This window comes from Chiloscyllium plagiosum, unplaced genomic scaffold (genome assembly GCF_037043375.1).
Source record: "Chiloscyllium plagiosum isolate Xiang-an unplaced genomic scaffold, Cpla_swu_hap1 HiC_scaffold_18, whole genome shotgun sequence".
NCBI classification, from domain to species: Eukaryota; Metazoa; Chordata; class Chondrichthyes; order Orectolobiformes; family Hemiscylliidae; genus Chiloscyllium; species Chiloscyllium plagiosum.
In genome coordinates this window covers 76,721,985-76,748,938 of record NW_028270156.1, presented here as the reverse complement: position 1 = coordinate 76,748,938, position 26,954 = coordinate 76,721,985, and the positions used below count along the sequence as shown (strand labels likewise).

General features: G+C 39.9%; 1 protein-coding gene across 1 annotated transcript in view; it reads right to left on the bottom strand.

Moving 5' to 3' along the window:
* Nucleotides 1–5,356: 5,356 nt before the first annotated feature.
* LOC122558123 (mucin-6-like) overlaps nucleotides 5,357–26,954 on the bottom strand; it is a 276,414-nt gene continuing 254,816 nt past the window's right edge. Inside the window, exons 30-34 of the mRNA XM_087996806.1 lie at nucleotides 25,286–25,442; nucleotides 21,159–21,299; nucleotides 16,126–16,188; nucleotides 7,490–7,524; nucleotides 5,357–5,724 (exon numbers count right to left, since the gene is read on the bottom strand). Of these exons, the coding sequence (XP_087852932.1) occupies nucleotides 7,508–7,524; nucleotides 16,126–16,188; nucleotides 21,159–21,299; nucleotides 25,286–25,442 (378 nt within the window). The 3' untranslated portion in view covers nucleotides 5,357–5,724; nucleotides 7,490–7,507. The remainder of the gene's footprint in view (nucleotides 5,725–7,489; nucleotides 7,525–16,125; nucleotides 16,189–21,158; nucleotides 21,300–25,285; nucleotides 25,443–26,954) is intronic.

Sequence of the window (26,954 nt, the reverse complement as noted above, 5' to 3'; positions counted from 1 at the left end):
TGGCCCTGACCAGATATATCCAAGAACCCTGCAAGAGGCTAGAGAAGAAATTGCAGGGGCTCTGGCTGATATTTTTGTATCATCATTAGCCACAGGTAAGGTCCCAGAAAACTGGAGGGTAGCAATTGTTGTGCCATTATTCAAGAAGAGCTGGAAAGAAAAGCCTGGGAACTATAGACCAGTCAGCTTAACATTGGTGCTGGGTAAATTACTTGAGAAGATTTTGAAGGCTAAGAAATATATGTATTTGAAAAGTCAGGGTTTGATTAGGAGTCTTCAGCCTGGCTTTGTGAGTGGGAAATCATACTTCACAAATTTATGAGAGTTCTATGATGAAGTGACCCGGGAGGTTGATGAGCATGGCGTGGTAGACATAGTCTATATGGATTTCAATAAGTCCTTTGATAAGGTTCCACATAGTTAGATTGTATGGAAGGTTACATCAATTGGAATCCACGGGGAGCTGGCAAATTGGATACAAAATTGGCTTGATGGTAGGAAGGAGATGGTAATATAGTGGAAGGATGCTTTTCTGACTGGAGGCCTGTGACTTGTGGAGTGCCTCAGGGGTTGGTGCTGGGCCCATTACTGTTTGTTATCTATATCAATGATTTGGATGAGAATGTACAAGGCATGATTAGTAAGTTTGCTGATGACGCTAAAATAGAGGGTACTGTGGACAGTGAGGAAGGTTATTAGAAATTGCAGCAGGACCTTGATCAGCTGGGGAAGTGGACCAATAAATTGCAAATGGAGTTTAATATAGATAAGTGTGAGGTCTTGCATATTGGAAAGTCAAATCAAGGTAGGACTTTAAGGGCCTTAGTGGTAGTGGAACAGAGGACCTTGGAGTTCAGGTGCACAGTTCTCTGAAAGTGAAGTCACAGGTAGACAGGGCAGTGAAGAAGGCCTTCATCAGTCGGGGCATTAAGTATAGAAGTTGAGAAGTTATGTTGCAGTTGTACAGAACATTTGTGAGGCCGCACTTGGAATATTGTGTTCAGTTTTGGTCATCTTGTTGTAGGAAGGATATTATTAAACTGGAAAGAGTGCAGAAGATATTTACAAGCATGTTGCCTGGACTCAGTGGTCTGAGTTATAGGGAAAGGTTGGACAAGCCAGGACTTCTTTTTTTCTTTAGAGGGTAGGAGATTGTGGGGGGAATCTTATAGATGTGCATAAGGTCATGAGAGGCATGGATAGGGTGAATGCACTCACTCATTTTCCCAGTGTGGGGAATCGACAACTAGAGGGCATCAGTTTAAGGTTAGAGGGGAAAGAATAAAAGGGAACCTGAAGGGTAACTTCTTTTACACAGAGGGTGGCAAACATATAGAATGAGCTGCCAGCAGAAGTGGTTGAGGTTGGTACACTAACATTTAAAAGGGATTTGGATAAATACATGGATAGGAAAGGTATAGAAGGGTAAGGGTCAAATGCAGGGAAATGGGATTAGCATGGACAGATGTTTTGGTCAGCATGGACCAGTCTGTGCCAAAGGGCCTGTCTCTGTACTGTAGAACTCTAGAGCACAGCGGCTCGGTGGTTAGTACAGTTGCCTCATGGTGTTGGAGGCCTGGGTTCGATTCTAGCCTGTGTGATGTTTGCAAATTCTCCCCGTGTCTGTGTGGGTTTCCTCCGGGTGCTCCGGTTTCCTCCCACAGTCCAATGAGCAGGTTAGGGTGAATTGGCTGTGCTAAATTGCCCATAGTGTTCAGGGATGTCTAGGCTTGGAGTATTGCATAGGGGAATGGGTCTGGGTGGGATACTCTTCTGAGGGTTGGTGTGGACTTGTTGAGTCAAATGGCCTGTTTCAACACTGTAGGAATTCTATGATTCAGACTAGGAAGTCAGGACCCTTCCAACAGTCACGCTGCAGACACTGACTCGGAGCACTCCTAGTACTAAGAACAGTAACTCTGCAGACAGGCTGTTGTACGCAATACTGGATGCTTTATTGATAATATTTGTTTTCTGGTGACTCTAATTTCATTGTGGCTAAATGGACACTATGATTGTTAGCAATAGAGGAAAGTTAAGATGCAGAACCATTATAGAATAAGGGTTTGTGGGTGTATTCAGTGCAACCATATTCAGATGAAGAAATCATGGATGGCTCTGGTACTGATTGTCTTTCTCCTTGCTCTTCTGGCACTTTCTCATCCTGCCCCAAAGGCGTTTATTGCAACCTGAGTGCTGTACCCTTATAATGACAAGGTTGTGCAGGATAAAGCGACCATGGTGAATCAGGATAGATGTTCTAATGAGTAGGGTTTCTCCAGAGCAGTTTTGACAGTAGAATTACTGCTTCAATACCCGAATAATATAGTTGAAGAAGTACATATGGTGGTCACATATGGCTGAGTTCTGGAGCAAAATACTGAGAAGGTATGGAGCAGATTGCTCCTGTTGTCTGGTTTAACCTGGTGGCTGGGCAATTGTGTGAACTTTGTACAAGTACGGAATGAAAACAGCAGCTACCCGATATCAGGTATTTACCAAAGTGTAATGCTGAGCATGACTACACATGAACTGTATATTCAGGCAGTGGGAATCTTTGTGATTATGATGCATCTCACAACTTGGATGGGGCTCCTGCAAAGGTATGAACATCTTATTGATGGTCCTGCACTGTGGGCAATGCAACTATTTTGGCAAAGCCACGTTTCTCCATTTCTCGGAGGTCTGAGAAAATAACTATACTTCCCTGTTATTAGAGTTGCACTCATCCAAGTATTTGGAGGAGTATTCTATTACACTCCTGTCTTGTGCCTTGCAGATGGTGGACAGGCTTGGGAGTCAGGAGGTGAGTTACTCACTGCAGTTACTCCTAGACTCTGGCCTGTTCTCTACAGTGTCGAAACAAGCCATTCAGTCCAACCAGTCCACACTGACACTCTGAAGAGCATCCCACCCAGACCCATCCCTTTAACCCTGCATTTCCCATAGCTAATGTACCCCACCTACGCATCACTGAACACCATGGGCAATTTAGCATGGCCAATCTACCTAACTTCCACATCTTTGGACTGTTCTTCAGCCAGTGTATTAATATGGCTTTTCCAGTTCAGTTTTTGGTCAATGGTACCCCCTCCCCCACCCTCCAGGGTGTTGACAGTGGGACTTTCAGTGATGGCAATGTGACTAAATGTCAAGGGATGATAGATCATCTTTTGTTGAAGATGGTCATTTATGTGGCATGAATTGCCAATTACTTGCCACTTGTCAATCCAAGCCTCATTTTTGTTCAGGTTTTGTCACATTTGAGCATGGACTGCCTTAGTATCCAAGGAGATATTGTTATGGTCCAGAATAGCCCCCCTCAAAATATTAAATAGATAGTCTAGACCGTACCTTTTTCTTATTTTAAAGGTAAGTGAAGTTGCTGTATTCCAGATGCAATACGATTGGTGAAACTACCAGACTTGAAGCAAAACACATGTCATTCATACACTCTAGTTAAAATCCAACCAGAGAAACAATAAAGAAATAAAGACTAGCTGTAACTCTTTTGGAATGCTTAACAGAATAATAGATTAGTTAGCTAGTAAACAGAAACATCCCATAAGCAGACCCTTGGCAAAACTCAGTTCAGAAAACAGACAGTCTCACATGCAACTCTAGCAGGCCAAGAGGAAAAACATCAAGAGAACTCTGAGAGTGCAGCAAGGAGAGATGTACTACAGCAACAGACCCAGCAGCAACCGCTACTGAAAAAATAAGAAACTAAAATTCCTGGTTCTGTGAGAACTTGACCACATCGCTTCATGCTGCTTCTATTGCTCCAACTCAAAACAAAGCCAAGGCCTCACAAGGTGTTTACTTTATTGGCTTTCCACAAACACAGCTCGTCACCTCTATTATAAAACTTCTTTAAAATAAAGGACAAAATAACCTTGTTAAAGCCACAATATCATCACAATCTGAATGGTGCTGAACATTGTTCATCGATGATTGCACATCACTTCTAACCATTTCCTTTGTGTCAAGTATAACTCCAACTAGCAGGCAGTCTTTTTTTCCTAGATTCCCATTGACCCCAGTTTTGTTAGGACTCCTTCTAACTCAAGAAAATTCTAGGTCTGACTGACTGGCTGCCAATGTAAGGATCTTCTAATGCAATAACAAAATGATATCATTGCCAAAAACTCAAATGAACTGTGAGAAAGGCCCTTAATTCCTCTCTTCTGGTCTGAACTCTTGATCCAGAATATTTTTTCCGTTTTGTCATTGGTTTCCACTCATAATATTTCTTCAGAGATGTCTGTTTTGCCTGTCCTATTTGTGAACAATTGTGTGCGCTTTGGATTGAAAGAGTCTCTCGTTTAAGTTTACATATTAGCAATTAATGATTGATTTTGTCACTTGTTGAAGGATAGGTTTGCTTGTAATAAATATACTTTGTTCTCTTGTTTACTGATTAAACCTAATGTGAGTTTATTTTAATTTATAGTGGCCAAACTCAGACAGATTAACCACCTTAGTAACTGAATTGGTCATATGTACATTTGTAACTGCTGATCATGGGCTTGATTTCCTGTGTTTGTGAAGCCTCATTCTTCCTCCAAAATGCGTCATATTACACTTACCTACGTTAAGTTGAATACGCCAATAACCTCTACCTGTTTCAGCAGTGTGTCTGTGACTTCCTGAAGTTGAATATTATCTACTGATTACTACATTTCACTGTTTTATCAACAATCCAGAAAAACACTGGGATAGCATCACAGCTTTAGATTAAACGATGGTGATGAGGGTCCAGTAGTTTGAAAGACCAGCATGCAAGAGAGTATTATAAAAACTTGTTATCTAGTTCATTATAACAATTAGAATTAAATAATCACTTAGTAAATAATCTCAGAAGTCTTTTGACGTAGTGGTGAATGCCTTTGAAACAGAAGTTCTCGGTTCAAAACTCACTCAGGAGTTGATGCCATGGAAGATGTGTTTATAAACAAACAAAAAAGAAAATGTTGATTATCAACCTGTAAATTCTTCCAAAACTGCCAAGGAAGCATCAATGTGATCAACCAGCATTGGGGAACTACATGAAATCAGGTAAACATGCTGAAGGACTAAATATAAATAACAAATACATTTTTTCCTTTTCCTTCTAATGACATGTAAAAGAACCGGGCAGCCAAAGTAACTAACTAAATTATATGTTTTACATGCTCAGTGGAACAGGGAATATATCGACAAGTAAACTAATTTTTTTTAAAAAAGTGCATCATTATCATTAAAATCTAGCTTTGTAGAATAGAAAAAGTATCACTATGCATTGGCCTGGATACTTTATAGCTTGAATATTTCAACAGGCCTTTCAATTGAATGACATAACACATCTGTTATTTCAGAGTTTATTTCTAAGATTTCATACATAATTACAGAAAAAAACAATATTGCTGCATCATCTTTGTGTAGTCTGTAGCCATAGCAAAGGAAATCTTACAAAATGCAGGTTTATTTTCAAATTTAAAGTCAAAGTGAATTAGCAGACAAAGAATAGACTGTCAGCATCCTAAATGTAACAGTGAAAAATAAAATACTAGAATTAATATAGACCAGTTTGGCAACATAGTTTTCCTTCCTAGGAATGATGACTCATCACTTGCTAATTTTTTAGTTTTTGTTATGATAGGGAAGCTACAAACTGATAACTCAAACTGAAATTACAACCAATTCTTCTTGACTATGGTACGTTTTCAAGAATACTGCAGATTTCTGTAAAAGAAAACAGGAGAATGTTGAAAAAAATGCATCAGCATCTTTCACTCCAGATCTTAATCACATCAACATAAATGTACTCCTCATATTCAGCTGAGAATAAAGATACCACTCACAGGTTAAATTTGCTGTGTGTTTGCTATGTGACTATTGAAGACACCAACAGGAATTGGGAATACAGGATGCACCTTCAATCCCATTCGACTGGCATGTGGGAACACCTCCTGCAAACCTGATAGATGCCTTCTATGATTAGATTAGATTCCCTACAGTATGGGAACAGGCCATTTGGCCCAACAAATCCACACCGACCCTCCGAAGAATAATCCACGCAGACCCATCCCCACTCTATATTTACCCTTGATTCATGCACCTAACAATATGGCCAATTTATTAAGACCAATTCGCCTGACCTGCACATCTTTGGATTGTGGAGGGAAACTGGAGCACCCAGAGAAAACCCACGCAGACACTGGGCGAATGTGCAAACTCCACACAGATAGTCACCCAAGGCGGGAATCAAACCCAGGTCCCTGGCACAGTGAGGCAGCAGTGCTCACCATTGAGCCACCATGCTGCCCACATAATTACTAATCAGAGGTTTGGAATTCTGCATTGGGTGATTGAATTTTCAAATCCTGAAAATTTGTTGACTCATTGACAAGGAATAAGCAAGGAATGTGATGGAATGCTCTATACTTTTCTAGATGACTGCAGCTCCAGCAACATTTCAAAGGCTCAGCACCAACTAGGATTAAACATTCCATTTGAATAGCACTCTACTCACCACTTTAAGCATTTAAATCCTTCACTATCTGCTCACAATGCTAATGGTGTGTATTATCAGAAAATCGGTATTTTGGCAATGTGCCAAGTCTCTTACATACTATTCTGACTTAGGAATACGTCATCTTTTTCCAGTGTCATTCTCTGAACATCCCAGAACTCCCAATTTGAAGCACAGTGAATGCAGAGTTTCCAAAAGATTGCTTACCACCACTTTGTTGGGCAATTGTCGAAGGGCAATAAATGCTTGCTCTGGCAGCTACATGCCATGAAGATACACTTGTCAACACAGACTGGGAACCTTCTGGTTAGCACAGTTAATATAAAGAATAGCCTTTATGCCAAGGATGTTGGCAGTTCCTCTGCAGATTTACCCTGACCTTCCTGCCCTCTATGAGATTCCTCAATTCTTTAACATCATTTTTTAGCCTTCTCACTATTTTTCAAAATCTTAACCCTATTTATCAGCTATAAGTATCAATCCCATAACCCCATTTAACTGTCTCCTCACCATATACCTCAGTCATCTAAATTATTTATTAACATTTTTCCATATTGCTTCATCTCTTAAAGCTAATAATCAATCATCTCATCATTTCCTTCAAGCTCTCAGTCCCATCTACTTTCTTTTTCAGCACATCTTTCTGTGCTACAGCCAACTAGGATTAACCTACTTCAAATATAAAGAAACCCCAGTGAGGAAGTGGCCAACACCACATATTTAACAATGTTACACAGTCTTATTGGCCACACGCTGTGGCACCACCTAAACATTGCCCCACGTCCCAATCCCCACTTGCACAACTTCTTCCCAAATAAAAATAGTGAATTATTCTGTTGTTAAAGTAAAAATAAATTAGATACAAAGTAGAATGCTTAGGAAACAGATATTGCAAAACCAGAATCTTCTCGACAGATACAGATATTTAAATGACGGAATTGGAAGCAGTAAGAATACAATACCCTCAACACTTACCATTTTGGTCATGTACACTCAAGAGTAATCTGCATCTGCAAAAGATGTTGGAAGAGTGGGTACAATACAGCTAGTTATGGAACACGCATATATTATCTAAGGTCTATTACATTTAAAAATATGTACTATTTAGCAACAACAATTTGCATTTAATTGTACCTCTATCTCCCTCTGAAATGTATCAAAATTATTCAAATGACATCTTATGCAGTTGAATGTGGTGAACATGTTATCAACAGCAATAATGATCCATGAGGCTTAGAATTTCCTGAGGTGCTTCAACTTCTCTACATCATTGGAGATACAAGTATGAACAGGATTTCCACCTACTTTTTGCAGAAATTATATTGATAGAGCAGGTACAGCCTAGTCTTTACTTTTGTGTTCCGGATGAGGGAAGAATGTTGGTCACAATGTCAAGGGAACTTGCCAAACACACTGTATTTAACAATCACTTGCAACCAATGAAAAACATTCACCAACTTAGGTCATAGTTTAACGTTACATCTGAAATATTTTATTTTCATCAATTCAATACTTTTTCACCAAATCTACTCAGTCTTTAGATCTTCTTGAACAGAAGAAAAAGGTGATTTTAGTTGAAATCTTTCTTTTTTAAGAGGCAAATTGCTTCTCATTACTTTTTAATTTCCTCTGGTCTTCCATTGGGTGTGCTTATGCATATTAAAAGGAATTTAAGGTGGGAACAAGGTGGGGATGATACTTCTATTGATTACCAGAGTTCTGTGTGCATAATTTTGAGATGATTGTTGCCTGTCATAGAGCGATACAGCATGGAAGTAGACCCCTCAGTCCAACTTGTCTATGCTGACCAGATATTCCACATTAGTCTAGTCCTATTTGACAGCATTTGGCTCAAATCCCTCTAAACCCTTCCTATTCCTACACCCATCCAGATGCCTTTTAAATGTTGTCATTGTACCAACCTCCACCACTTCCTCTGGCAGCTCATTCCGTACACTCTCTGCATGAAAAGATTGCCCCTTAGGTCCCTTTTAAATCTTTCTCTTCTCACCTTTAATCTATGCCCTCCAGTTTTGGACTCTCCCACCCCGGGGAAAATACCTTGTCTATTTACCCTGTCCATGACTCTCATGACTTTATAAGCCTCAATAAAGTCCTCCATCAGCCTCTGACGCTCCAAGGAAAATAGCCCCAGACTATTTCGACTCCCCTTTAGCTCAAACCCTCCAACCTTGGAAACATCCTTGTAAATCTTTTCTGAACCTTCTCAAATTTCACAACATCTCTCCTATAGCAAGAAGATCAGAATTGCATGCAGTATTCCAAAAGCGGCCTATCGAATGTCCTGTATAGCCGCAACATATCTTCCCAACTCCTATACTCAATGTACCCACCAATAAAGGCAAGCATACCAAATGCCTTCTTCACTCTCCTGTCTACTTGCAACTTCACTTTCAAGGGAGCTATGAACCTGCACTCCAAGGTCTTTGTTCAGCAACACTCCCAGAAGCTTACCCTTAAATGTATGAGTCCTGCAATGATTTGCTTTCCAAATTGCAGCACCTCACATTTATCTAAATTAAACTCCATCTCCCATTTCTCAGCCCATTCACTCACCTGATCAAGATCTCATCGTACTCTGAGGGTAACCTTCTTCGCTGGTCCACTACACTCCCAATTTTGGTGTCATCTGAAAATATACTAACCATACCTCCCATGTTCACATCCAAATCATTTATATAAATAACAAAAAGCAGTGGATGCAGCACTGATCAGAATTCAAGATCTATATGCTCCCATGAGGGTGAAGGGCAAGGTTGGCAGGAATAGGGAACCCTAGATGACAAGAGATATCGAGGCTTTGACCAGAAAAAAGGAAGCGTGGCGCAGGTACAGGCAGCTGGGATCAAGGGAATCCTGGGGACAATTGAGGATACAAGAGTTTACTGAGGAAGGAAATCAGTACGGTAAAAAGGGTGCATGAGATAGATTAGGGTGAATCCAAACAGGTTCTTCAAATATATTAAAAGAAAAGAAATAACAAGAGAGACAATAGGATCCCTGAAGTACCAAATTGGACATGTATGTGTGGAACTGCAGGAGTTGGGCGAGTCCCCAATCAACTTTTGAAAGTTCTTGCCTAATACCATCAAAATTGGCCTTCCTCCAATTTAGAACTTTAACTTTTAGATCCGGTCTATCCTTTTCCATCATATTTTACAACTAATAGAATTATGGTCACTGGCCCCAAGTGCTCCCCCACTGACACCTCAGTCATCTGCTCTGTCTTATTTCCCAAGAGTAGGTCATGTTCTCTAGGAGGTAGATTCACATACTGAATCAGACAATTTTCCTGTACGTACTTCACAAATTCCTCTCCATCCAAGCCCCTAACACTATTGCAGTCCCAGTCTATTTGGAAAGTTAAAATCGCCTACCATAACCACCCTACTGTTCTCACAGATAACTGAGATCTCCTTACATGTTTGTTTCTCAATTTCCTGCTAACTATTGAAGGGTCTATTGTGCCATCCCAATAAGGCGATCACCCCTTTCATATTTCTCACTTCCACCCAAATAACTTCCTTGGATGTGTTCCCAGGAAAACCCTCCCTTCATACAGCCATAATATTATACCATTTCTCCTCTTTTCTTGCCCCTTTTCTATCCTTCCTGTAGCATTCGCATCCTGGAACATTAAGTTGGCAGTCCTATCCATCCTTGAGTTACATCTCTGTAATTGCTACGATATCCCAGTTGCATGTTCCTAACCATACTCTGAGTTCATCTGCCATCCCTGTTAGGCCTCTTGCACTGAAATAAATGCAGTTTAATTTATCAGTCTTACCTCGTTCTCTGCTATGTTCCTCCCTGCCCTGACCATTTGACTTGCTTTTTTCCCAACTGCATCAGTCTCAGACTGATCTCTTTCCTTACTATCTCCCTAAGTTCCACCTGCTCCAGATCCTCCGCCCATCCCCCCCAACCCCTTACTAGTTTAATTCCTTGCAAGCAGTTCTAGTAAATCTTCCCGCCAGTATATCAATCTCCTTTTAATTCAAGTACAATCCGTCCTTCTTATACAGGTCCCTTCTATCCCAGAATAGATTTCAAATCATTCCAAGATGTGAATCCTTCTCCCCTGCACTCCTCAGCCATACATTTATCTGCTCTATCCTCCTGTTCCTACCATCATTTGTTGTGGTACTGGGAGTAATGCAGATATTATTACTCTATAGTAATAGAACTAACCTGATGATAATCCTTCCTTTATTTATTTTTAATTTTTTCTGCAATATTTTTCTCATCTGTGTTAACCTGGTGAAGCTACAAACCAGGACAACTTCTGCGCCACACAGCATAAGCAGGAAATGATGGACAGTTAAGCTATTTACAGCCCCATCAATCTACCTTTGAAAATCAATAAATTTATGGAAGGTGTGATCAATAGTGCTATTAAGCACCTGCTCAGCAATAACGTGCAATGAAGTCCAGTTTGGGTTACACCAGAGCCACTCAGCTCCTGACCTGATTGCAGTCTTGCTCCAACATGGCCAAACGATCTGACTTCCAGAGTGGAGGTGAGAATGACAGCCCTTGACAACTAGCTCCATTTGACTGAGTGTGAATCAATCACCATCCTTCAACACGAGGTCAGAAGTGGAGATGATTGCAGAATGTTCAGTACTATTCGTGACACTTCTGATACTGAAACAGTCTGTGTTCAAATGTAACAAGATCTGAACAATATCCATCCTTGAGCTGACAAGTGACAAGTAACATTTACGCCACACACAAATACTAAACAATGACCATCTCCAATAGAGACGATCTAATCACTGCTGCTTGACACTTAATGGTGTAGCCATCATTGAATCTCATATTTCAACATCCTTGGCATTACCATTGACCAGAGATTCAATGAGACTCATCACAAAAACACAGCGACTACAGTGCAGGAAAAGGCTAGGAATGCTGTGGTGAGTACTGACTCTCCAAAGACTACCCACCATCTACAAGGCACAAGCCAGGAGTGCGATGGAATAGTCCCCATTTGCCTGGATGAATACAGCTCCAACAACACTCAAGAAGCTTAACAGCATCCAGGATCATGCAGCCTGCTTTACTGGCACTCCATCCACAAACAACCATTCCCTCCACCGGCGATCTTTCGTAGTAACAGCGGTATGTACTATCTAGGAGATGCACTGCAGAAATCCACATAGGTGGCACCTTCCAAATGCACAATCACTTCCATCTAGAAGGACAAGGGCAGCAGATATATGGGTACACCACCAACTCCAAGTTCCCCTCCAAGCCACTCGTTATCCTGACTTGGAAATATATCACCATTCATTCACTGTCACTGGGTCAAAATCCTGGAATTCCCTCCCTCTCAGCATTGTGGGTCAACCTACTGCATGTGAATTACAGAGGTTTGAGAAGGCTACTATGATGATACTGTCACTTTAACAAGGTTATTTTGTCCTTTAAATTTGGAGAGAGGTTGTAAAGGCAGAGGTATTAAGGGGTCTAGAAAAAGCCGAGTTTAACAATGACAGGGGTTTGGCCAATTCTCCCAGTTCAGGTTTCTCCTAGTTTGGTTTAGCTGTGGCAGTCACAAGATACTGAAGTCCAGGAAAGGTTACAAACTTCAGCAGATGATCCCTCACTGACTTTCTTTCTGAAATCTCCTTGGACATTGTTCCCCCTTGCTTGTAAGAATTTGTGTTTCAATTACCTTTTTGCTCAGGGATGTGTTTATTGGATGTTACTGGATTGGAACAGTTCCTTGGTTAAGTTGCTTTATTGGGTTGGTTAAGTCTTCCCAATAGTTAAGTTATTCTAAATTCCATTTTTTTTGTTGGTATTTCAACTGTAATGTTTAAATAAATTCTGTTCTGCTTAAAGCCGAATGGTTTAACCAGCTGCATCACAGCGGGAATATCCACTTCACATCTGCCTTTGAAATAAGAAAAAGTTAGTGTCTAAGCTAACTTCTTAAAATATTTTGAGGGGATCTGGCCTGGTCCATAACACTACTCAGCACCATCTTCTCAAGGATAACTAGGGACAGGTAATAGGCTAATGAATGGATACAAGGGCCACCTAGCAGAATAGACCGGCAGCCAACTTTAAGAGTGAAAGCAGAGAGTGGAAGTAAACAGTAGAAGGTGGTAGAAGGTGGGAAGTTTTGTTTCACAGGGATCAGTGCTGTTCATTAATGATTTGGACCTTGAAATCAAAAACACAATTTCAAAATGGATGGATTCTAAAGTTGACTGGCAGGAATAGTCAATGCTGTAACAAAGAATTAGAACATGAAACATAGAACAATACAGTGCAGAACAGGCCCTTCGGCCCTCGATGTTGCACCGACCTGTGAACTATTCTCAGCTCGTCCCCCTACACTATCATCATCATCCAAGTGCTTATCCAAGGATTGTTTAAATCTCCCTAATGTGGCTAAGTTAACTAATTGGCAGGTAGGGCATTCCAAGCCCTTACCACTCTCTGAGTACATGGACTCCAAGATCCTTCTGCACATTCACACTATCAAGAATCTTTCCATCGACCCAGTACTCTGTTATTCTTCCCAAAGTGCATCACCTCACATTTAGCTGCATTGAACTCCATTTGCCACCTCTCAGCCCAATTCTGCAGTTTATCCAAGTCCTCCTGCAACTTGTAACATTCTTCCAAACTGTCCACAACTCCACCAACTTTAGTTTCATCTGCAAATTTACTAATCCATCCACCTATGCCTGCGTCTAAGTCATTTATAAAAATGACAAACAGCAGTGGTCCCAAAACAGATCCTTGTGGCACACCACTAGTAACCAGACTCCAGGCTGAATATTTTCCATCAACCACCACTATCTGCCTTGTTTTAGAAAGCCAGTTTCTAATCCAAATTGCGAAATCACCCTCAATGCCACACCTCTGCATTTTCTCCAACAGCCTACCATGTGGAACCTTATCAAAGGCTTTACAGAAGTCCATGTGTACCAAATCAACTGCTCTATCCTCATCTACATGCTTGGTCACCTTCTTAAAAAACTCAATGATGTTTGTGACTCGACCTGCTCTTGACGAAACCTTGTTAACTATCTGAATTCAAATTGTTGCTTGCTAGATGATTATAAATCTTATCTCTTATAATCCTTTCCAAAACCTTTCCTACAACAGAAGAAAGACTCACTGGTCTATAATTACCTGGATCATCTCTACTACCCTTCTTGAACAAGGGCACAACAACATTTGCAATCCTCCAGTCCTCTGGTACTAAACCTGTAGACAATGATGACTCAAAGACTCTGTTATCTCCTCCCTAGCTTCCCAGAGAATGCTTGGATAAATCCCGTCCGGCCCAGGGGACTTGTCTACCTTCATTCCTTCTAGAATTGATAATACTTGTTCATAACTAACCTCAACCCTTTCTCGTCTAATATCTCGTACCTCATTCTTCTTCTCTACAATATTCTCCTTTTCCTGTGTGAAACCGATGATAAATGCTCATTTAGTACCTCTCCAATCGCTACAGGGTCCACACTCAACTTCCCACTTCTGTCTTTGACTTGCCCTATTCCTATCCTACTCATCCTTTTATTCCTCAGATATGTATAGAAAGCTTTAGGGTTCTCCTTTATTCTATTTGCTAAAGACTGCTTGTGTCCTGTCTTTGTTCTTCTTAACTCTCTCTTTAACTCCTTTCTAGCTGATCTGTAACTCTCCATTGCCTCATCTGAACCATCTTGCCTCATCAACACATAAGCCTCCTTCTTCTGCTTAACAAGAGATACAATTTCTGTAGTAAACCACGTTTCCCTTACCTTATCACTTCCTCCCTGCCTGACAGGGACATACCTATCAAGGACATGCAATATCTGTTCCTTAAACCAGCTCCACATTTCCATTGTTTGAATCGCCTGCATTTTACTACCCCATTCTATGCATTCTAATTCTTGCCTAATCGCATTATAATTGTCCTTGCCCCATCGATAACTCTTGACCTGAGACATGTACCTATCCCTTTCCATCGCTAAACTAAACATAACTGAATTATGGTCACTCTCTCCAAAGTGCTCACTACAACTAAATCAAACACCTGGCCTGGTTCATTACCAAGCACCAGATCCAGTGTGGTCTCCCCTCTTGTCGGCCCTTTGACATACTGTGTCAGGGAACCCTCCTGTACACATTGGACAAAAATTGATCCATCCGACCTACTAGAGTTAGAACATTTCTATCAATGTTGGGGAAGTTAAAGTCCCCCATAATGACCACCCTGTACCTTTCACTCCTACCCAGAATAATTTTGCCAATCCTCTCTTCCATCTCACTGGAACTCTGCGGAGGTCTATAAAAAACTCCAAGCAGTGTGACCTCTCCTGTTCTGTTTCTAACCTCAGCCCATATTACCTCAGTAGACGAGTTCTCATCAAAAGTTCTTTCAGCCATTGTTATACTGTCCTTGACTAACAAGGCCACATCTCCCCCTCTTTTACCGCCTTGTCTGTTCTTAATAAAAGATCTAAACCCTGGAACCTGCAACATCCATGTCTCCGAAATGGCCACAACATCGAAGTCCCAGGTACCTATCCATGCTGCAAGCTCACCCACTTTATTTGGCCAATTAGTTTCAACACAGATAAATTTGAGTTAGTACATTTGGTAGGAAAAAAAAGGAAGGTCACCTATTACATGGAAGGTGGAAATCTTCATCTAGGATAGATGAAAAAATGCATCCCAGAACCCGCAAACATAAGTCATAAGGTCTTTAAAAAAGCAGAGTGTCAGAACTGCACTACAGGAAAGATATGCAAACCTACATCAAACCTTGGTTAGATCTCACTTAAGAGTACTGTGTGCAGGATGGGTGTTAATCATCATATTATTAAAAGAATATAGGTGCACTGGAGAGGATGTAGAGAAGATTTACAAGAACAATGCAGAAATGCATGAGTATACACATAAGAAAAGACTAACTAGTTGAATCTCTTCAATGCTCTAACAAACAAGACAAAGGGTTGACGTTTGTAAATTATGTAAGTTTTTCTGAAGAACAGATACATAGAATAGGAACATAGTCCCTCCCCTGGGGAAGAGCATAACTATTGTCATAATGTTGTGACAGGTTATTTAAATACTGCCAAGTTTGATTGGGAACATGGTTCTAGAAAAGCTCAGCAGGTCAGGCAGCATCTGAGGAGCAGGAGAATTGATGTTTCGGGCATAAGCCCTTCATCAGGATTCCTGATGAAAGGCTTATGCCTGAAACGTCGATTCTCCTGCTCCTCGGATGCTGCCTGACCTGCTGTGTTTTTCCAGCACCACATTCTTGACTCTGATCTTCAGCATCTGCAGTCCTCACTTTCTCCAAGTTTGATTGAGTTCAGCCAATATGCCAGTCTACCCTTTTCCAACAGGAAATATTGATAGTGATCAGGACCCAAACCCTCACCAATTTATTTTTACTAACCCAGAACAGCAGGTCATTGTAGCACACTTAAACCACCTGAACTGGATTGGATTTAGCTGATCAGATTTTGGCCATTCCAATCTGTATCATTCAGATACACAAAGTTTAAATCTACTCAATGAGGGAAGTAGCATATTGGAATGCTTTAATGTAAAATACAATTACTTACCACAGGGCATGCATGATTGCAAGTGGTGATCATAATACTCATTTGTTGCACATCTGTAGCAACCTGTCAATGCAAAGATTCAATACAATCTAAGGCACGGAGTACTGAGAAATATTTATCTATTAAACTATACAATTAATAGATAAAACCATCCATTCACACAAATGAACAAACACCACTACTTAGACTTTTTTCTGGCATCATTTATTCATTCATTTCTATTCTAACATGAACCCTTAGTAAACCAAGCAAAGAGTTGACTCTACTTATTACTAAATTATGGAGGTTGAACTCAGTGAGTGTGTAAAGCTATTCAGTTAAACATCCTAAATTAGTGGAGGAAAACTAGTTGAAAGGGATAAATAAGTTTTTTATATAGAAAATGAAGAAATTAAGATTATTTATTCAGTTTTAAATGTAATGATGGTACAATATGCCTGTTGCGTAAGTTATCAAGGACAAATTTACAAAAGAACCACAACCATATTTATCTGCAGTGAAATACAGATAATGCACAGTTGAACAGTAGATAGAAACCAAGATTACTGGTGTGTATGTTGATGTTCTGGCCTGTAATCAAGCAAGGATTTTATGACAAAAAGAAAACCCATACTTGTAATTCCACAAGTAATGGTTTTATGACATTATCATGTTAAGATCATTCAGACCTGTAATAATGTTATGTTATTATCATACTTAGAACACTCAATCTGTATTGTGCAATGATATTATTATATTGGGAATGAAATAACTCCACAACGGCTGGCATCCCGTCACCAAGTCACCTCTTACTTACAAGTGGAAAGTTGTTGACTCTGACACAGCTTTGTCAGAGTCAGCATCTCGAGTGTCAGAATCATTGACACTCTTCTTTTTACCTGTAGCCAGGACTGACTGGACCGGATTAACAGCCCCAATCAGGGAAATCATATGCTATGAAGTCCAGCTGACAGACCTCTTTACAACCACTACAGTGAACTTCCAATTCTATAGTGAGATGACATTAGTGCACTAAAAACATATAGAGCAATAGCAGACCCTACGTTTCTGTAGTATTTTTGATATATCAAAAATGTTCCAAGGTGTTTCATGGAAGTTTGTTGCAGATTTGTGCCAGAATCCAGAACTAGAGGATTGTAAAGATTTTGAAGGCTTGTTTTGGTTAGATGAGTTATTAGAGATGGGTTAGTCCACAGGCGATTTGAAAACAAAGATGAGAAATTGAACATTATCAGCTGGAAATATCTTTTGTCAGTCTTTGCTGGTATAAGGGTATCACTAGCAAGGTCAGCATTTATTTCCCATCCCTAACCGCCCTTAAACTGAATGGATTGTGAGACCATTTCAGTGACCAGTTCAAAATCAACCAGATTGCCATGGATCTGGAGTCACACATAATCCATACTAGTTAAAACCAAATGGTTTGGTTTGACAATGATTGACAATGGTTTCATGGTTACTATTACTGACATCAGCGTTCCACTCCAAATTTAGATATTTTCTCAGCTACCTGTTATAGAGTCATAGAGATGTACAGCATGGAAACAGAACCTTCGGTCCAACCGGGCCATGACGACCAGATATCCCAACCCAATCTAGTCCCACCTGCCGGCCCATATCCCTCCAAACCCTTCCTATTCATATACCCATCCAAATGCCTTTTAAATGTTGTAATTGTACCAGCCTCCACCACTTCCTCTGGCAGCTCATTCCAAACATGTACCACCCTCTGTGTGAAAAAGTTGCCCCTTAGGTCCCTTCTAAATTTTCCCCTCTCACCTTAAACCTTGTAGTTCTGGACTCCCTAACCCCAGGGAAAAGACTTTGTGTATTTTCTCTATCCATGCCCCTCATGATTTTATAAACCTCTATAAGGTCACCCCTCAGCCTCTGACACTCTAGGAAAAACAGCCCCAGCCTGTTCAGCCTCTCCCTATAGCTCAAATCCTCCAACCCTGGCAACATCCTTGTAAATCATTTCTGAATCCTTTCGAGTTTCACAACATCAGATGAAGCAGAAATACAAATTTACCTAATTTCAGTGACCTGGGTGTGTAGCACGAGGTTCATAAAATTAACTTACTAAGAGCAGGTCTGACTTTATGGAATTGTTTGGATAGTCAGGGTATGCTTGGGAGAGGTAAAATATCCCTTTAGATGTTTTCCTCGATCACCCCAATCACTTTCTGGGTGTGAGGGTGGGGTTGGAATTGGAATTGTGCCCAGGGAGGTGACTGCAGAAAAAGTGAATAAAATTATTGAAAGCATGAATCTTAGAGAAACTGTCAAGATCATTGAGGAACTGTCAAATCAGCTGTCAAGGGTTAGGTGAACCTGTAAAAAAGAGGTACAATGGCATTCAAACATCTCACCCTTTAAATACTTTGAAAAATAATATGTTTGGGATGTTACAGAATTCATAATTTTCCATTTCATTCTATCTGTTGACATAATTGTGAAGGCTTTCAAGACTTTATTAGTGCTGGATGGCTGACTTCACAACATACCATTATATAGTGAGATGTCTGTGATTACACAATTCCAAGTGACGATAGACTGTCTGAAATCAGACCATGAATTCCAACTTCTTTTCATAAGGGTTTATGTGATTGGGTTAGGGTTAGGTTCCTTTTGTTATTACAAGGGATTATATAGTTGAAAGAATGTAGTAATTTTAAAAAAATGCTTTATAGAGTCAGAGTTATACAGCATGGTCCAACAAGTCCATGTCGAACATAATCCCAAACTAAACTAGTCCCACCTGTCTACTCCTGGCCCATATCCCTCCAAACCTTTCCTATTCATACACCTATCAATTTGTTTTTTAAATGTTGTAATTGTACCCACTTCCTCACAAAGTTCAGTCCACATGCCTCTTATGTCTTTTTTAAATCTCTCTCCTCTAATCTAAAAATGTGCTACCTAGTCTTGAAATCCCCTATCCTCGGGAAAAAACAACTACCATTAATTCTATCTATACCCCTCATTATTTTATAAACTTCTATCAGGTTTCTCAACCTCCTATGCTCCAATGAAAAAATACCAGCCTTTCTTTATAACTCATACTTTCTATACTCATCAACATTCTGATAAATCTCTTCTGAATCCTCTCCCACTTGATAACATCCTTCCTATAACTGTGTGACCAGAACTAGACACAGTATTCCAGAAGAGGCCTCACCAATGTCCTGTACAATCTCAACATGACTTCTCAACTCCAATACTAAAAGGACTGAGTAGTGAAGGCAAGCCTGGCAAATCACTCTTTAACCACCCTGTCCATATGTGATGCAAACTTCTACAACACTACTCAAGGTCCTATCCTTGTTTGCTGTACCAAAATGCATTATCTCGCATTCATCCAGATTGAACTCCATCTGCTATTTTTCAGCTCATTAACCCATTTGATCAAGTTCCCTTTGGAATCTTAGAAAACTTTCACTGTTTACTACGCCATTAATTTTGGTGTCATCTGCAAACTTACTAACCATGCCTTTTATATTTTCATTATATTTAGGTTTTATATAAATCACAAACAAAAGACAGGCCACCAGCCCAAAAAGCAACCTTCACCATCACTCTCTGTCTTCTGCCATAATATAGACTCAACTACATACCTAGAATCTTACTTTATTTAATTGCTGCATGAACTGTGAGGTCTGCCAGTGGTGTGTGTTTTCATGGTATGTGTAAGGACATGGGGGCGGGGGGGGGGGGGGGGGGGGGGGGGGGGGGGTGTTGTGATGCATAGCTTATAAAGGCCATGAGGGTTGAGTACTAGTTCTTAAATTGTTATGTAGGGTGTGAGGGCCATGGGAGCAGGCACAGCGTGTGGGGCTTCATGAAGAAATTGCAGAGGATGAGGTGTGCGAACAGTGGGTGGAGGTTGCTGTTTTATTATTTTGTTGTTTTTATTGTTTTTCCAAATGCATGGAGGAAGGGTGTCTACCAAGCCTCCCTGTGTACTTGGGCATCCTTCATTCCTGATGAAGGCCTCATGCCTGAAATATCAATTCTCCTGCTCCTTGGATGCTGCCTGACCTGCTGTGCTTTTCCAGCACCACACTCTTGACTCTGATTTCCAACGTCTGCAGTCCTCACTTTCTACTACCCATCCTTCATTCCTGTTTTGGGTTGGTGTCACCAACTCCCAGGGATTTCCACTAATCCAGAATGAAGACTCCAAATGACAAGCCACCTGTGTTTGGAGTTGTTTGTGAAACTGACATGTCTGGATTCTGCAACCGGACCCAGGAGCAAACATCTTTACTTCTAATTTATAATAAAGTTATGCTATGACATTAGGAACTCTCAGACCTTGGATTAATACACTTATATCACACTAATAACACACCAATGTATGATGGTGCTGGGATTTTAGAAAAATATTTATTAGATTTGTAATAGTACTGTGATATTTCAGAATTACTCAATCATGTGATTATGTTGTAATATTATTACAATCAACATAGTCCTCATATACCAGTGTTAAAGCAGGGTTGTTGAGTTCATTCTTTTTAAATCATTCATTTTTTGAATCTGAGCATTACTTGCAAATGCCAGTAGTTATTGCTCATCCTTGTTACTCTTGAAACTGAATGGCTTAGAAGGCCATTTCAGCCAAATAGGGACCATAGAATCCTTTTCCTGGAGGACATTAAATGATCAAGGAATGTTACTATATCATATCAGGTCATATCTTGATCATGATTCATGAAATTTGCACTTCATTTCAGAAATATTTAATCAACCTGTTCAAACATATTATGATACATCTGGAGCAGGTTGGACTTCAACCTGGACCTTAGGGATACTACAAGACCATTTATTTCAGTTTAATATTGTTTATTTAACCTATTTTTCTAAAAAAGCTTTCAGAGATGTTATGACACACTTCTGGAGCAGGTGGGGCTTGAACCTTCTGGCTCAGAGGTAGACATTACCACTGTGCCTTAAGACCCTTTTCATATCTGTTTTAATCAACACAATTTAAAATTTCCCAGTTGGACCTCCAGCTAAACTTCCCCACTCACCTTCCATATTGTTCATTGGAAAGGCCCACAAATTTTCAGGACATGAACAAGGTTGATAATGACTTGGATAATCGCCATTCTCAGTAAACTGTGACTGGTTATTTTTTGGATGATGGGTATTGTAGTAGTCACAGTACACAGCTGGAAGAAACAACAGCATATCAAATATAGAGCTCTTACATCACATCAAATATTAGCATCACTATTTCGGGTGATAACTGTCTCTGGCAGTGTGAATTGATTGTGCACGGATGAAACATTTATTTATTCCTTAATTCATTCAATTTATCAATATTTGTGTGCGAAGTGCACTGGAGTATGTTTGCACGACAATTGTATTTCTGTATGGATGTGGTAAAAGTTTAGTGGCTGGTCACTAATATGGGAGGGTGAATTTAACTGGTTGGAAATTCTGAGGGAAGCAGACAATCAGGTCTGAGATGGAGACTGAAACTGTTCACCTGTAACCTGTTTTGTGCATTCTTTTAATCCAACTCAGGTGATACTCACAACACACTGTGAGTGTGGTTCTAATTTTCACAGCCGTTTATACAGCTGTGCTTGTGACGGAATTTGATTATTGATGTGCTTACATCATATGGAATAACAAATAAAGGTACAAGAATGGCATGGCTAGTTATTGCATCTTACACAAAGGGCTCTTAATGATATCCCAACAACAGAACACAAACGAACCTGTAACAGTAGATCCCAGTGTGGAGTTAGCAGAGAGTCTGTGCCATTGTTTCAGTCCAGGCTACCTATCATTTCTTGGTTGGTCTCCTTTATTCCAAACACTTTTGGGCTTAAAAGTGCATTGCATTGTGTCATAATTACTTTTGGGACTCCACTAAAAAGGCTCCAACTTATAATGGGAGCTTTATTCACTTCAAAACTCTATGTGTGAAATTGTTTTTTATCCATTCATAAAATGTGGGCTGCACTGGAATTTTTGCCCACCAAAAATTGCCAATGAGAAGATGGTGGTGAGTTATCTTCTTAAACCATTGCAGTCCATGTTCTATTCATACATGCAAAGTCTTATATATGAGGAACAGGAATATATTTCCAAATCTAGATGACATCTGGCTTGGAGGATAACTTACAGGCAGTGGTGATACCATGCATATGCTGTGCTTGTCATTCTAGGTGGTAGAGTGCGCACATTTGGAAGTTACTGTTGAAGGAGTCTTGATGAATTGATGCTGTGGGTCTTGTAGATAGTACATACTGCTGCCTCTGTGTATTGATGGTGGAAGAAATGAATGTTAAAGAAGGTGGGTGAAGTGTCAATCAATAAGCTGATGTTGTCCTGGATGGTGTTGAGCTTACTAAGAGTCCTACTGGAGCTGCATTCATCCAGTTGAGTAGTGGATACTTCATCACACTCCTGACTTGTACCTTGTAGATGATGGTCAGGATTTGAGGAGTCAGGAAGTGAGTTACTCACCACTGAATGCTTAGCTTCTTGTTTGCTCTTGTCACCACAATATTCACATGACTGGTCCAGGTCAGTTTCTGGTCAATGGTAACTTATAGCATGTTGACAGGGGAGATAGTTCAATTCTCTTTTCTTGGAAAAGATCATTATTTGCACGTGTCATATGAATGTTACTTGCTACTTAATAGCCTGATATTATTCAGATTTTGATGCATATTGGATACAGACTGACAGTATTTGAAAAATCATGAAAAGTGCTAACATTATGTCACCATCAGTGAATGATGGAACAGCTGAAAATGGTTGAGCTTAGACCACCATCCTGAGTAACTCCCATAGTGATGTCTTGGGACTTCCAAGAAGTCAATCATGTCCTTTATTGCTCGGTATACCTCCAGTCAAAGAAGCATTCCCACCCTAATTTCCTTTGACTCCAATTATGCTGGGTCTCCTTGATGACATATTTGGTCAAAAAATACCTTGAGGTCAAGGCCGGGCACTCTCAGGTCACTTTAGGAGCTTAGCTTTTTTGTCTGTGTTTGCACCAAGGTTTCACAGAGGTCAAGAGTTGAGCAACTCTGATGGCACACAAAAGGAGTGTTGGTGAGTAGGTTTTTGCTGATCAAATGCCACGTCAGAATGGTATGCGATTTGGAAGACCACATACAGGTGATGGTTTGGTAATGGTGAGAATTTAATCCCCTCAATCCCTTTGATAAGTTCTGTGGCAGAGGGTAATTTATTCAGGCAAAAGCTCAGCTTGTGGTCACCCTGCTACCTTCTTGCTTGTAACATGATCAAGTTAGTGGACAGAAAGCCTGTGGATTGTCTTCCTGCCCTCCAAAAATTCAGATCCATATGTGTAAATATTGGGGCTTGTTCTGCAGCTGACAGTTACCAAATGGTGAGCGTACCATATAAAAAATAAGACAAGTGTAGGTGTACAAAGTTGTTTGCCAGCTCCTGGAGGACCACCCTCCAAAGAGGTATTTTGTGCTTGTTTCTCATTGAAATATATAGGATTGTTAATGGACTTGACAGGGTAAATGCTAACAGGACGTTTCCCCTCATGGAAGACTCTAAGGCCAGAAGACAAAGTCTCAGGCACGAATTTAAGACTAAAGATAACGAGAAATTTCTTCTTTCAGAGGATTGTGCGTATTTGGAACTCCATGCTACAGAGAGCTGTGGGGTCAGAGTCCTTCTGCATATCTAAGATTGAGATGGATAGATTTTTGATCATTAGGGGAAATCGGGGGTTACAAGGAAAGGAAAGAAAATTGGACATGAGGAATGCAGATCAGCCATGATCTTACTGAATGGCACAGCTGGCTCAAGGGGCTAAAATGCCTACTTCTGATCCTACTTCTTATGGTCTTATGGTGGCACAAGAAAAGCCAACTCCACCTAGATGCTGGATATCCTTTCTTCCTGTGCCCTCAATACCACAAAGCCCTCTTATTACCACTCTCCCTGAGTCTGGGATCCAGCAACATGCCGTGGTCTCCAATGAGCATCAAACCAGCAGCAGACACCGGTGCCACCAGAGCTGCTGCCCTGTGATCGGATGGCAGGTAGCCTGCTGCCTGCAATGTAAGTGTTTGAGAGGTACTTACTGTGGCAGACCTTCCCTAAAAGAGGTGAGGTGGGTCTCTATCATTTGTCCAGCCAGTTGGGAGATCCTAGTTGCCTCTGTTAAATTTGGTTCATGTGTCTGGTGCCTTGACCTTCTAGGTGGAGGAATTCAGGGATTTAGAACATGCTAGCAATTTCTGCGGTGTAATCTTCAAGATGCTACATATAACTGTGGTGCTGTGTCAGTTTCCATGGTATGGTGTGCGACAGAGAATAAACTTCTAACTTGGTAGGTGTTAGCCAGTCAAGCAGGCTCCTTTGTCCTGGATGTTGCTGAACTTCTTCAGTGTGCTGAACCTTCACTCATGCAGAAAAATAAGCATATTCCATAGCACAGTTGACTCTGCCTTGTAGACGATAGACATATTTTGTGGAGGTTTGGTAGGATATCCAGACTCTTATTGTTCTTGTAGTCACCGTATTCATCTGATTAATTCAGTAGGGTTGATAGTGGAAGATTCAGTGTTAGTCCTATAATTTAGTACAGTTTGGTTCTCTATTGTTGAAGATGATAATTGCTTGCTATGCATGTTTTAAATGTTGTTTTGCACTTGTCAGCTGAAATTTGGATGCTGTTCAGGTCTTGTTGCATATTGCATAGATTCTTTCATTGTTTTAGGAGTAACAAATGGAAATGAACCACAGAATATTAGAAAATTCACTGATAATACAGCTAAAGACTGCTCATTGACATGAAGGTAAACAAAAAGTACCAGTGTATGTCAATAAATTCACTGAAATTTATCTGTAAAACCATTTACAACATTCATCATCAGTGTTGGCTTCCCCAAAAACAAAATACATTGAATGAATACAGATGAGAGATTATAGCTAAAAAATTGAAGATATAAAAGAAATGAACTGTAAATTAAATTAAAATAATGGAAATTTCTGTGTAAGTCAATTATTATGGCTTCTGTGGATTACTAGTACAAAATTTGATATGCAAATTTTCTTTCAAGAATTCAGAATTCTAAAGGAATTACTCATTTTTAAAAAAACGCAATGTTAGTACACTCCATGCAAAACCTTCTGTAATTCAATAACTTACCACAAAAGTTAAGGCTTCTCCAATTGATACAGACTCCAGCATCTATGCAGGCTTTGGCATAGACAGCAACAGCACCACACATGCAGTCGCAATCTCCAAATATGTCACAACCACATGTAGTTTGTACACAGCTTTCATAATATGGAACTCGATAAACCTGTCAGCAAAAAAGGAATTTGTGTGATGAATATCAAGTGACATTTTACATAAGATATACAGTATGTTAGTACGTTAGGGCTCCACTTGTCACCTGAATGACCTACTGTTGTTCCTATGAAAATTAGCTGCTGTTTCCTTCACTACAACAATAATAATTCTCTCAGGATGCTGTTTTTCTCAACTTTAAATCTGATGTTACCTTTATCCCCAAAACAAATCCTTGACCCACCATCCTTGCAAACTATTATCTAATCTCCAAACATGCTTTCCCTTAACAAAGTCCTTAAATGTGTTGTCCAAATCCGTTCCCATCCTCTACACACTAACTGTTTGAATCCTTTCAATCAGATTTTCACTCGTACCACAATACGAAAATGCTCTAATCAACATCACAAATTACTTCCTAGGTGTCTGTTATTCCACAAGGATTGAGATGAACAATGTTCATGTTACACTGGCTCCACCCATTCCACTGATGTCATACATAGTCTCTGATTGGAGTCAAGGAGATCTAGTCTAACTTTTAGATGGAACAGATGTATCCATATCAACTTCCTCAGTTTGCAAGAATTTTGCCTGACCAAATCTAGTTGTAATAACTGCTATAATGTAATAAATCTGCTTGTTATCAAACAACAGTACATTTCTGTGGATACTCCATAGTGTTGCACCTTCTACCATTAATTATCACTAGTTGGACCAAAACAAAACAAAGACAAAGGAGAATTATTTCAAAGAGCCTTTACTCGATATGACAAAATAGTAGTGGTGGCAAATACCACAAGGTGCAGCAATGAAAATCTGACCCCCATCACGAAAAAGAAATCTAAAAACCCAGAAGAAAATAAATAAAGATCAAGTCAGTGAATTTACCAGTTTGAGAGCAATCACACTTTGAGAAGACATAAACAGTCAGTAGTTGAAACAAGATTATTGACGGAAAGAGTCAGCATCTGCTGTAGAAAGAATAAAAAGGCAAGCTTTTTACTCCAAACATAAAATTTCATTCAGGAGTGGATAAGGATGACTGAGGAAAAAATATGGGCTAGCAAAAGTAAGAAAATACAGTCACACTTGGAGAATGCAGAGGCTTTAATGAAAGAGCACTGTGTTAGAGCTGTAAGAATTAAATAGACTGTAAGAGACCATAAAAGTTAAATAAGGATTCCTATGTTCACAGTATAACCAATTCTCAAGCTGAATCTTGCACGCCACAAAGGCTGATATCAGCAGAAAGTATGGGATGAGGATAAGTGGATACTAAACAATAAAAGAATAGAGTCTAACTTCATTGAGTGGTTTCTGCTTGGGTAAATAAAGATATTTGCCTGACAGTTGAGACATGATTATGCATTGACAAAATTGGATTCAAATAATAAACTGTGTGTGTGATTAGATATGAATAAAAACAATTGATTTCTTACATTTGACAGGGTTTTGTTCTAGTTACTTTAAGATATATTCATAAAGATGATTGGAGGGTGACAAATGTTATTCCCTTGTTTAAGAA